We start from the raw sequence: 12,555 nt of genomic DNA, 5'->3' as shown, positions 1-12,555 counted from the left end.
ATATAAGTACAATGTAAAAGCATGTATGTACACAATAAGTCCATTGTATCAAATTATTAATTTCAATGTAAGTACATAGTACTTAAAGCCACTTAATATAAAGTGGGACCAAATTTTGTGCTGATTTGTACTCCGCTTTCGCCAAGATAAGCACAAACTAAGACGTAGCTTTCCAATGGTATACGCTTTTCCATCCATTTACACTTATTTCCTTCTGTCCGGTGTTAATGGCTGCAGGGTACTTGGCGCGTCATCACACACAATGGCTGCAACCACAGTGTGGTCTCCCCAGTGGACCAGCACGACAACCGTCTGCATTGAGCCGAGTTGGGGACATCTCTGACTCCCGTCCTTAAAGGATCAACTCCAGGCCAAACCCTGGTAAGTACGCGGGTAATGGCTCCACTTCAAGACAGACCAGGACAGCAAGAATCGGCTCCAAGCCGAACAACGGTGGGTGTACAGGTAATGGCTCTTCTTCCAGGACAGTCAAGGCAACGGGAGATGAGTAACTCGCGTCTCTAACGGATCGGCTCCAGGCCGGACAATGGTAGGTACACGGGTAATGCCTCCTCTTCAAGACAAGCCAGGACAGCAAGAATCGGCTCCAAGCCGAACAACGGTGGGTGTACAGGTAATGGCTCCTCTTGCAGGCAGGCTAAGACAGCGGGGGATGAATTGCTCAGGTCGCTATATAAGACACACTTAACAAACACTGGTTAGGAAGACGCAACGCCCCTCGAGTTTAGGCGATCCAGCAGGTCAAAGCCACAAACTAAGGCGGGACTTTACTCCTCACACTCATGTATTCAGCAAAGCACTTCAAACGTGCAACTATCCACAATCTGCACTGCAATCCACACACTCACAGTGAACTGGGGCCTTTGCTCGTAGCTCCAAACGGGTTCCTCGTCTTTGGTGTGACTATAACTCTGGGACAGGTGCGGGGGCTGAATCCTCGTCCTTAAAGTATTTGGCCTCAAAGACGTCATGAAGGGTGGACAACGCATGGCTGGTTTTGAGAGATCAGAACATCATAATGTTAGTTTGAAGCAAACAATAATCCGACTAGTGCATACATAAGGGAACCAGATCTTCAACTTCGAGGAGATTATAGCTCAAAGACAGCACGAGAGATGGATAACAACAAACATATGGGCCTTGAAAAACCAGGACATCAAAGTGTTTAGTTCCCAACCAGTAATCATCCGACCATCGCATCCGTATGGGAACAACAAGTTTTGAGGATCAATATAGAAGGTAGTGTGGTACCTAACTGGTACCTAATGAAAATGAGAATTTATGCTATAATCTAGCTGGCTCATTTACAGTCTCTACATGAGTGCAAGATTGTTCATTAATGTGCACTGTCTTGAAGAAGTAAATAAAGAGTGTACAAAAAGCAAGAAATTACTCGAGATCTCATAAATTAAAACAGTCAAAAACAAACAGTCACATTTACAGTAGAAACCTTTGAGCAGTTGGTTTAAGAAACATCAACACTGCCACACATCACAATCATCAGCATACAGTGGCTTTTCATATTTAGAGTTTATTTGTTCTTTCACACATTATTTTTCTATGACTGTTAGTAAAAATAGGTTTGGGGATATTTTTCAGGTTTAGTTTATTTCTGGGTACATATCTGTCCCTAAACTATGGCTGACAAGTCCCCCCCCCCCCCCCCACACAGGCAAACAAAGGGAGCTAAATGAAAGACAGGTGAACTTAATTAGTGACTAACATACTAATATGGTTAACTTATAGCTCCACATGAGTTCCTATAAGAGCAACAGTTTGATTGTAAAGGAACATTCTCTCAACCCCAGTTCAGGATTGCACATGGATTAAGTTTCGGAGTGTTTCTTTGGATTTTCAACTATACGGTGATGGTCCTATGCTTTTTTTGATTCGTTTTATTCTCTCTCCATTCTTGCAAACATTGACTTGAATTAGTACAACAAAAAGGTTGTTTTTTTTTTAATTCACTTCACTTGCCCTTGTGACAAAGTGCACTTTAGCATTTAAGTAAATAAAACTTTAAAATATACATAAGTGCAAGAATATAATGTTTTCAGACTTAATTGCCTGTTTATAGAAATGTAAATAAAACTGTGTTCTAGTTTAAAAGTACTGTATATGCAGTTAGCTGAAACAGTCATTGGTTTGACCCAAGCTTATCTCTCTATATATAATTACATAACTACTTGTATTGTCTTTGAAATATGGTTCGTGTAGTACTAAATTTACTGGGCATTTATGGTCAATTAACATTTAATCTGGTTGTGGTGTTTTACCTAATGCAACTTCTACTCTCAGAGCTTTAAACCGTATTCTATCAAACATACCATGTTCTTAAACGGAATGATTTCACTGAATCCAATCTTCATTGTAGGCTATAAAGATCAACATGGAGAAAATGGTCCTACAAATCCCTCTGATATTGCTGGTGCTGCATATACAAGGAGGAGAGTTGACTAGAAGTCCAGTTTGTTCACCCATTGCCGAAGCTCCACAGCCGGAAGTCGTGGAGTTCAACAACACGATCTATGCCACTTGTGAAGTAACTCCCAGCCCCAATTTGCCACCTTCCCAGCCAAAGATCTTTGGGCAAATCCTCTTCAAGCAGGTCTTCCCCGATGGAGTTTTAGAGGTGAAAGTCAACCTCCGTGGTTTCCCTGCCAAGGGTCGTCAAGAGCGTGCCATTGACGTCCATCGGTATGGAGACCTTAGTCAAGGCAGCGTCACTGTTGGTCCTCCTTACAATTCAAATGGTGTTGACCGCCCAAGTCGTCCTGGAGACATGGGCAACTTTGCTTCTGAGAAAGGAGTTATAAGGCTGTCCCTGGATCTCCCAGAGGCCAAGCTCTTCGGGGCTTATTCCATTCTGGGACGTTCGGTGGTGGTTCACGAGAAGGAGGGTGATTTTGGAATGGGGTCAGATGAGGAGAGTCAACCGAGTGGGTGTTCTGGACCGATAATTGCTTATGGTGTCATTGGTATTACTTCTCCAAGTCTGTGGCAGAAGACTGGACCGCTCCCCAGGAAAAGCTGTGGAGGAGGTCACTGAGAGACGGATATGGTGGAAAAGCAGATTCAAATGGGATAACCATGCTTTTTCCTTGTGTGTTTGCATATGTCCTACATTAAAGTGATTCTTAATACTCTGAAATGATATCCCTAGATTTATTGCCATTACAAACACTTCCAATGCTTTTGACTGGTTTCCTGGTGTCCAGCAATTCGTGTCTGTTTTGGTCTTTTCAGAGACTTTTTGGCCATAGCTCCCAATAGTAAACAGCTCCACTCTTAAAAAAAAAATGTCCACTTTACCTGCGTTCATCCTATAGTTTAAGTTTGCTTGTACTGTGCTTAATGGGTTTACACTTTCAGAGCATGACAATGGTCTATAAATAGACACTATTTCTCTAAATGATAAAAGAGCGTTGCTTGATGCTATGACACTGATGGGTGTGACCACACCTCAAGGGTGGCTAGGGGAGGGTGGGGCACAACATAACGCCTTTTGACTTTATCAGTTTGTGTAAATCTGCTTGGGTTTAGGTTATTTATTTTCCCACATGTCTATTACAATTGTGGTTTTATTAATACAGTGTATACTTGATTCTTAATTTACCCAGAAAGAATGGAAGTGAAATGTGACAACATGACCCATAGGTGGGGTACATTGTAACATGTGAGGGGCACATTGTAACATATGACCGCTTAAAATGCTATCTGATCTAATCAAAAAATAAATGTACAATTCAGACAATTTTTTTACGTTACCAGTATGATTTTTTTTCATGTAAAATAAAGGCTTTTTATATTGAAAATAAACAAATTTGAGTTTGACAAACACATCGCAAAACCCAGCTATACAGCATAGTTCAAAATAATTTCTGAACATTGACTCTCAGTTTTTATTAACATGTTTGTCGTGTTATCTCAATAGAATTCATAAAAGTATAGAATATGATAACATTTCTAATGGGGGCACATTGTAAACATGCCACAACTGGGCATTAAACCATGCTAGCGTCTTCTGCTAGTTAATCGAAGCATTAAAGAACTATATCAATTGCAGGGGTGGAAACTAACAAACTGTAGTTGAGTAAAAGTATTGTTACTTAATAATTGACTTGAGTGGAAGTACTGAAAAATAATATGACTCAAGTAAGAGTAAATAAGTAGTTTGCTTAAATATTCAAGTAACTGCATTACAAAGTTCTTTAGTAATATTTTTGTCTAATTTTACCAAAAATGGGAAGATGATAGCGATGTGGAGCACTAATCACTCAACCCTTTAATGCATTGCGAATCAACATAGCTTGTATGATTTCCATTTCCCGAGAGTAGATGTTAAAATTTTGTGCTGATTTGTACTCCGCTTTCGCCAAGATAAGCACAAACTAAGACGTAGCTTTCCAATGGCATACGCTTTTCCATCCATTTACACTTATTTCCTTCTGTCCGGTGTTAATGGCTGCAGGGTACTTGGCGCGTCATCACACACAATGGCTGCAACCACAGTGTGGTCTCCCCAGTGGACCAGCACGACAACCGTCTGCATTGAGCCGAGTTGGGGACATCTCTGACTCCCGTCCTTAAAGGATCAACTCCAGGCCAAACCCTGGTAAGTACGCGGGTAATGGATCCACTTCAAGACAGACCAGGACAGCAAGAATCGGCTCCAAGCCGAACAACGGTGGGTGTACAGGTAATGGCTCTTCTTCCAGGACAGTCAAGGCAACGGGAGATGAGTAACTCGCGTCTCTAACGGATCGGCTCCAGGCCGGACAATGGTAGGTACACGGGTAATGCCTCCTCTTCAAGACAAGCCAGGACAGCAAGAATCGGCTCCAAGCCGAACAACGGTGGGTGTACAGGTAATGGCTCCTCTTCCAGGCAGGCTAAGACAGCGGGGGATGAATAGCTAAGGTCGCTATATAAGACACACTCAACAAACACTGGTTAGGAAGACGCAACGCCCCTCGAGTTTAGGCGATCCAGCAGGTCAAAGCCACAAACTAAGGCGGGACTTTACTCCTCACACTCATGTATTCAGCAAAGCACTTCAAACGTGCAACTATCCACAATCTGCACTGCAATCCACACACTCACAGTGAACTGGGGCCTTTGCTCGTAGCTCCAAACGGGTTCCTCGTCTTTGGTGTGACTATAACTCTGGGACAGGTGCGGGGGCTGAATCCTCGTCCTTGAAGTATTTGGCCTCAAAGACGTCATGAAGGGTGGACAACGCATGGCTGGTTTTGAGAGATCAGAACATCATAATGTTAGTTTGAAGCAAACAATAATCCGACTAGTGCATACATAAGGGAACCAGATCTTCAACTTCGAGGAGATTATAGCTCAAAGACAGCACGAGAGATGGATAACAACAAACATATGGGCTTTGAAAAACCAGGACATCAAAGTGTTTAGTTCCCAACCAGTAATCATACGACCATCGCATCCGTATGGGAACAACAAGTTTTGAGGATCAATATGGAAGGTAGTGTGGTACCTAACTGGTACCTAATGAAAATGAGAATTTATGCTATAATCTAGCTGGCTCATTTACAGTCTCTACATGAGTGCAAGATTGTTCATTAATGTGCACTGTCTTGAAGAAGTAAATAAAGAGTGTACAAAAAGCAAGAAATTACTCGAGATCTCATAAATTAAAACAGTCAAAAACAAACAGTCACATTTACAGTAGAAACCTTTGAGCAGTTGGTTTAAGAAACATCAACACTGCCACACATCACAATCATCAGCATACAGTGGCTTTTCATATTTAGAGTTTATTTGTTCTTTCACACATTATTTTTCTATGACTGTTAGTAAAAATAGGTTTGGGGATATTTTTCAGGTTTAGTTTATTTCTGGGTACATATCTGTCCCTAAACTATGGCTGACCACCCCCCCCCCCCCCCCCCCACAGGCAAACAAAGGGAGCTAAATGAAAGACAGGTGAACTTAATTAGTGACTAACATACTAATATGGTTAACTTGTAGCTCCACATGAGTTCCTATAAGAGCAACAGTTTGATTGTAAAGGAGCATTCTCTCAACCCCAGTTCAGGATTGCACATGGATTAAGTTTCGGAGTGTTTCTTTGGATTTTCAACTATACGGTGATGGTCCTATGCTTTTTTTGATTCGTTTTTTTCTCTCTCCATTCTTGCAAACATTGACTTGAATTAGTACAACAAAAAGGTTGTTTTTTTTTTAATTCACTTCACTTGCCCTTGTGACAAAGTGCACTTTAGCATTTAAGTAAATAAAACTTTAAAATATACATAAGTGCAAGAATATAATGTTTTCAGACTTAATTGCCTGTTTATAGAAATGTAAATAAAACTGTGTTCTAGTTTAAAAGTACTGTATATGCAGTTAGCTGAAACAGTCATTGGTTTGACCCAAGCTTATCTCTCTATATATAATTACATAACTACTTGTATTGTCTTTGAAATATGGTTCGTGTAGTACTAAATTTACTGGGCATTTATGGTCAATTAACATTTAATCTGGTTGTGGTGTTTTACCTAATGCAACTTCTACTCTCAGAGCTTTAAACCGTATTCTATCAAACATACCATGTTCTTAAAAGGAATGATTTCACTGAATCCAATCTTCATTGTAGGCTATAAAGATCAACATGGAGAAAATGGTCCTACAAATCCCTCTGATATTGCTGGTGCTGCATATACAAGGAGGAGAGTTGACTAGAAGTCCAGTTTGTTCACCCATTGCCGAAGCTCCACAGCCGGAAGTCGTGGAGTTCAACAACACGATCTATGCCACTTGTGAAGTAACTCCCAGCCCCAATTTGCCACCTTCCCAGCCAAAGATCTTTGGGCAAATCCTCTTCAAGCAGGTCTTCCCCGATGGAGTTTTAGAGGTGAAAGTCAACCTCCGTGGTTTCCCTGCCAGGGATCGTCAAGAGCGTGCCATTGACGTCCATCGGTATGGAGACCTTAGTCAAGGCAGCGTCACTGTTGGTCCTCCTTACAATTCAAATGGTGTTGACCGCCCAAGTCGTCCTGGAGACATGGGCAACTTTGCTTCTGAGAAAGGAGTTATAAGGCTGTCCCTGGATCTCCCAGAGGCCAAGCTCTTCGGGGCTTATTCCATTCTGGGACGTTCGGTGGTGGTTCACGAGAAGGAGGGTGATTTTGGAATGGGGTCAGATGAGGAGAGTCAACCGAGTGGGTGTTCTGGACCGATAATTGCTTATGGTGTCATTGGTATTACTTCTCCAAGTCTGTGGCAGAAGACTGGACCGCTCCCCAGGAAAAGCTGTGGAGGAGGTCACTGAGAGACGGATATGGTGGAAAAGCAGATTCAAATGGGATAATCATGATTTTTCCTTGTGTGTTTGCATATGTCCTACATTAAAGTGATTCTTAATACTCTGAAATGATATCCCTAGATTTATTGCCATTACAAACACTTCCAATGCTTTTGACTGGTTTCCTGGTGTCCAGCAATTCGTGTCTGTTTTGGTCTTTTCAGAGACTTTTTGGCCATAGCTCCCAATAGTAAACAGCTCCACTCTTAAAAAAAAATGTCCACTTTACCTGCGTTCATCCTATAGTTTAAGTTTGCTTGTACTGTGCTTAATGGGTTTACACTTTCAGAGCATGACAATGGTCTATAAATAGACACTATTTCTCTAAATGATAAAAGAGCGTTGCTTGATGCTATGACACTGATGGGTGTGACCACACCTCAAGGGTGGCTAGGGGAGGGTGGGGCACAACATAACGCCTTTTGACTTTATCAGTTTGTGTAAATCTGCTTGGGTTTAGGTTATTTATTTTCCCACATGTCTATTACAATTGTGGTTTTATTAATACAGTGTATACTTGATTCTTAATTTACCCAGAAAGAATGGAAGTGAAATGTGACAACATGACCCATAGGTGGGGTACATTGTAACATGTGAGGGGCACATTGTAACATATGACCGCTTAAAATGCTATCTGATCTAATCAAAAAATAAATGTACAATTCAGACAATTTTTTTACGTTACCAGTATGATTTTTTTTCATGTAAAATAAAGGCTTTTTATATTGAAAATAAACAAATTTGAGTTTGACAAACACATCGCAAAACCCAGCTATACAGCATAGTTCAAAATAATTTCTGAACATTGACTCTCAGTTTTTATTAACATGTTTGTCGTGTTATCTCAATAGAATTCATAAAAGTATAGAATATGATAACATTTCTAATGGGGGCACATTGTAAACATGCCACAACTGGGCATTAAACCATGCTAGCGTCTTCTGCTAGTTAATCGAAGCATTAAAGAACTATATCAATTGCAGGGGTGGAAACTAACAAACTGTAGTTGAGTAAAAGTATTGTTACTTAATAATTGACTTGAGTGGAAGTACTGAAAAATAATATGACTCAAGTAAGAGTAAATAAGTAGTTTGCTTAAATATTCAAGTAACTGCATTACAAAGTTCTTTAGTAATATTTTTGTCTAATTTTACCAAAAATGGGAAGATGATAGCGATGTGGAGCACTAATCACTCAACCCTTTAATGCATTGCGAATCAACATAGCTTGTATGATTTCCATTTCCCGAGAGTAGATGTTAAAATTTTGTGCTGATTTGTACTCCGCTTTCGCCAAGATAAGCACAAACTAAGACGTAGCTTTCCAATGGCATTAGCTTTTCCATCCATTTACACTTATTTCCTTCTGTCCGGTGTTAATGGCTGCAGGGTACTTGGCGCGTCATCACACACAATGGCTGCAACCACAGTGTGGTCTCCCCAGTGGACCAGCACGACAACCGTCTGCATTGAGCCGAGTTGGGGACATCTCTGACTCCCGTCCTTAAAGGATCAACTCCAGGCCAAACCCTGGTAAGTACGCGGGTAATGGATCCACTTCAAGACAGACCAGGACAGCAAGAATCGGCTCCAAGCCGAACAACGGTGGGTGTACAGGTAATGGCTCTTCTTCCAGGACAGTCAAGGCAACGGGAGATGAGTAACTCGCGTCTCTAACGGATCGGCTCCAGGCCGGACAATGGTAGGTACACGGGTAATGCCTCCTCTTCAAGACAAGCCAGGACAGCAAGAATCGGCTCCAAGCCGAACAACGGTGGGTGTACAGGTAATGGCTCCTCTTCCAGGCAGGCTAAGACAGCGGGGGATGAATTGCTCAGGTCGCTATATAAGACACACTCAACAAACACTGGTTAGGAAGACGCAACGCCCCTCGAGTTTAGGCGATCCAGCAGGTCAAAGCCACAAACTAAGGCGGGACTTTACTCCTCACACTCATGTATTCAGCAAAGCACTTCAAACGTGCAACTATCCACAATCTGCACTGCAATCCACACACTCACAGTGAACTGGGGCCTTTGCTCGTAGCTCCAAACGGGTTCCTCGTCTTTGGTGTGACTATAACTCTGGGACAGGTGCGGGGGCTGAATCCTCGTCCTTGAAGTATTTGGCCTCAAAGACGTCATGAAGGGTGGACAAATCATGGCTGGTTTTGAGAGATCAGAACATCATAATGTTAGTTTGAAGCAAACAATAATCCGACTAGTGCATACATAAGGGAACCAGATCTTCAACTTCGAGGAGATTATAGCTCAAAGACAGCACGAGAGATGGATAACAACAAACATATGGGCCTTGAAAAACCAGGACATCAAAGTGTTTAGTTCCCAACCAGTAATCATCCGACCATCGCATCCGTATGGGAACAACAAGTTTTGAGGATCAATATAGAAGGTAGTGTGGTACCTAACTGGTACCTAATGAAAATGAGAATTTATGCTATAATCTAGCTGGCTCATTTACAGTCTCTACATGAGTGCAAGATTGTTCATTAATGTGCACTGTCTTGAATAAGTAAATAAAGAGTGTACAAAAAGCAAGAAATTACTCGAGATCTCATAAATTAAAACAGTCAAAAACAAACAGTCACATTTACAGTAGAAACCTTTGAGCAGTTGGTTTAAGAAACATCAACACTGCCACACATCACAATCATCAGCATACAGTGGCTTTTCATATTTAGAGTTTATTTGTTCTTTCACACATTATTTTTCTATGACTGTTAGTAAAAATAGGTTTGGGGATATTTTTCAGGTTTAGTTTATTTCTGGGTACATATCTGTCCCTAAACTATGGCTGACCACCCCCCCCCCCCCCCCCACAGGCAAACAAAGGGAGCTAAATGAAAGACAGGTGAACTTAATTAGTGACTAACATACTAATATGGTTAATTTGTAGCTCCACATGAGTTCCTATAAGAGCAACAGTTTGATTGTAAAGGAACATTCTCTCAACCCCAGTTCAGGATTGCACATGGATTAAGTTTCGGAGTGTTTCTTTGGATTTTCAACTATACGGTGATGGTCCTATGCTTTTTTTGATTCGTTTTTTTCTCTCTCCATTCTTGCAAACATTGACTTGAATTAGTACAACAAAAAGGTTTTTTTTTTTTTAATTCACTTCACTTGCCCTTGTGACAAAGTGCACTTTAGCATTTAAGTAAATAAAACTTTAAAATATACATAAGTGCAAGAATATAATGTTTTCAGACTTAATTGCCTGTTTATAGAAATGTAAATAAAACTGTGTTCTAGTTTAAAAGTACTGTATATGCAGTTAGCTGAAACAGTCATTGGTTTGACCCAAGCTTATCTCTCTATATATAATTACATAACTACTTGTATTGTCTTTGAAATATGGTTCGTGTAGTACTAAATTTACTGGGCATTTATGGTCAATTAACATTTAATCTGGTTGTGGTGTTTTACCTAATGCAACTTCTACTCTCAGAGCTTTAAACCGTATTCTATCAAACATACCATGTTCTTAAACGGAATGATTTCACTGAATCCAATCTTCATTGTAGGCTATAAAGATCAACATGGAGAAAATGGTCCTACAAATCCCTCTGATATTGCTGGTGCTGCATATACAAGGAGGAGAGTTGACTAGAAGTCCAGTTTGTTCACCCATTGCCGAAGCTCCACAGCCGGAAGTCGTGGAGTTCAACAACACGATCTATGCCACTTGTGAAGTAACTCCCAGCCCCAATTTGCCACCTTCCCAGCCAAAGATCTTTGGGCAAATCCTCTTCAAGCAGGTCTTCCCCGATGGAGTTTTAGAGGTGAAAGTCAACCTCCGTGGTTTCCCTGCCAAGGGTCGTCAAGAGCGTGCCATTGACGTCCATCGGTATGGAGACCTTAGTCAAGGCAGCGTCACTGTTGGTCCTCCTTACAATTCAAATGGTGTTGACCGCCCAAGTCGTCCTGGAGACATGGGCAACTTTGCTTCTGAGAAAGGAGTTATAAGGCTGTCCCTGGATCTCCCAGAGGCCAAGCTCTTCGGAGCTTATTCCATTCTGGGACGTTCGGTGGTGGTTCACGAGAAGGAGGGTGATTTTGGAATGGGGTCAGATGAGGAGAGTCAACTGAGTGGGTGTTCTGGACCGATAATTGCTTATGGTGTCATTGGTATTACTTCTCCAAGTCTGTGGCAGAAGACTGGACCGCTCCCCAGGAAAAGCTGTGGAGGAGGTCACTGAGAGACGGATATGGTGGAAAAGCAGATTCAAATGGGATAACCATGCTTTTTCCTTGTGTGTTTGCATATGTCCTACATTAAAGTGATTCTTAATACTCTGAAATGATATCCCTAGATTTATTGCCATTACAAACACTTCCAATGCTTTTGACTGGTTTCCTGGTGTCCAGCAATTCGTGTCTGTTTTGGTCTTTTCAGAGACTTTTTGGCCATAGCTCCCAATAGTAAACAGCTCCACTCTTAAAAAAAAATGTCCACTTTACCTGCGTTCATCCTATAGTTTAAGTTTGCTTGTACTGTGCTTAATGGGTTTACACTTTCAGAGCATGACAATGGTCTATAAATAGACACTATTTCTCTAAATGATAAAAGAGCGTTGCTTGATGCTATGACACTGATGGGTGTGACCACACCTCAAGGGTGGCTAGGGGAGGGTGGGGCACAACATAACGCCTTTTGACTTTATCAGTTTGTGTAAATCTGCTTGGGTTTAGGTTATTTATTTTCCCACATGTCTATTACAATTGTGGTTTTATTAATACAGTGTATACTTGATTCTTAATTTACCCAGAAAGAATGGAAGTGAAATGTGACAACATGACCCATAGGTGGGGTACATTGTAACATGTGAGGGGCACATTGTAACATATGACCGCTTAAAATGCTATCTGATCTAATCAAAAAATAAATGTACAATTCAGACAATTTTTTTACGTTACCAGTATGATTTTTTTTCATGTAAAATAAAGGCTTTTTATATTGAAAATAAACAAATTTGAGTTTGACAAACACATCGCAAAACCCAGCTATACAGCATAGTTCAAAATAATTTCTGAACATTGACTCTCAGTTTTTATTAACATGTTTGTCGTGTTATCTCAATAGAATTCATAAAAGTATAGAATATGATAACATTTCTAATGGGGGCACATTGTAAACATGCCACAACTGGGCATTAAACCATGCTAGCGTCTTCTGCTA

The 12,555-nt window shown here is 40.9% G+C and overlaps 3 protein-coding genes across 3 annotated transcripts; all 3 read left to right on the top strand.

The window, feature by feature from the left end:
- Nucleotides 1-2,400: 2,400 nt before the first annotated feature.
- On the top strand, nucleotides 2,401-3,172 carry LOC148969581 (extracellular superoxide dismutase [Cu-Zn]-like). The gene has a single exon (XM_089125403.1). The coding sequence runs from the start codon at nucleotides 2,411-2,413 to the stop codon at nucleotides 3,068-3,070; it is 660 nt and encodes a 219-aa protein (XP_088981529.1). The 5' UTR covers nucleotides 2,401-2,410; the 3' UTR covers nucleotides 3,071-3,172.
- Nucleotides 3,173-6,050: 2,878 nt separating this feature from the next.
- On the top strand, nucleotides 6,051-7,426 carry LOC120475835 (extracellular superoxide dismutase [Cu-Zn]). The gene is made up of 2 exons (XM_039666596.2): nucleotides 6,051-6,140; nucleotides 6,650-7,426. The coding sequence occupies exon 2, from the start codon at nucleotides 6,665-6,667 to the stop codon at nucleotides 7,322-7,324; it is 660 nt and encodes a 219-aa protein (XP_039522530.1). The 5' UTR covers nucleotides 6,051-6,140; nucleotides 6,650-6,664; the 3' UTR covers nucleotides 7,325-7,426.
- A 3,480-nt stretch (nucleotides 7,427-10,906) lies between these two features.
- LOC148969580 (extracellular superoxide dismutase [Cu-Zn]-like) lies at nucleotides 10,907-11,677 on the top strand. Its single transcript, XM_089125627.1, has one exon. The coding sequence runs from the start codon at nucleotides 10,916-10,918 to the stop codon at nucleotides 11,573-11,575; it is 660 nt and encodes a 219-aa protein (XP_088981753.1). The 5' UTR covers nucleotides 10,907-10,915; the 3' UTR covers nucleotides 11,576-11,677.
- Nucleotides 11,678-12,555: the final 878 nt, after the last annotated feature.

The sequence above is a fragment of the Pimephales promelas genome, chromosome 22, assembly GCF_988280905.1.
Source record: "Pimephales promelas chromosome 22, fPimPro1.hap1.1, whole genome shotgun sequence".
In the NCBI taxonomy this organism is placed as follows: domain Eukaryota; kingdom Metazoa; phylum Chordata; class Actinopteri; order Cypriniformes; family Leuciscidae; genus Pimephales; species Pimephales promelas.
The sequence above is the reverse complement of the archived record's forward strand: the minus strand, read 5'-3'. Positions and strand labels throughout refer to the sequence as shown.

Excerpts from the sequence above, each read along its gene's own strand:
- LOC148969580 (XM_089125627.1), top strand. The coding sequence starts at position 10,916 with ATGGAGAAAATGGTCCTACAAATCCCTCTGATATTGCTGGTGCTGCAT.
- LOC120475835 (XM_039666596.2), top strand. The coding sequence starts at position 6,665 with ATGGAGAAAATGGTCCTACAAATCCCTCTGATATTGCTGGTGCTGCAT.
- LOC148969581 (XM_089125403.1), top strand. The coding sequence starts at position 2,411 with ATGGAGAAAATGGTCCTACAAATCCCTCTGATATTGCTGGTGCTGCAT.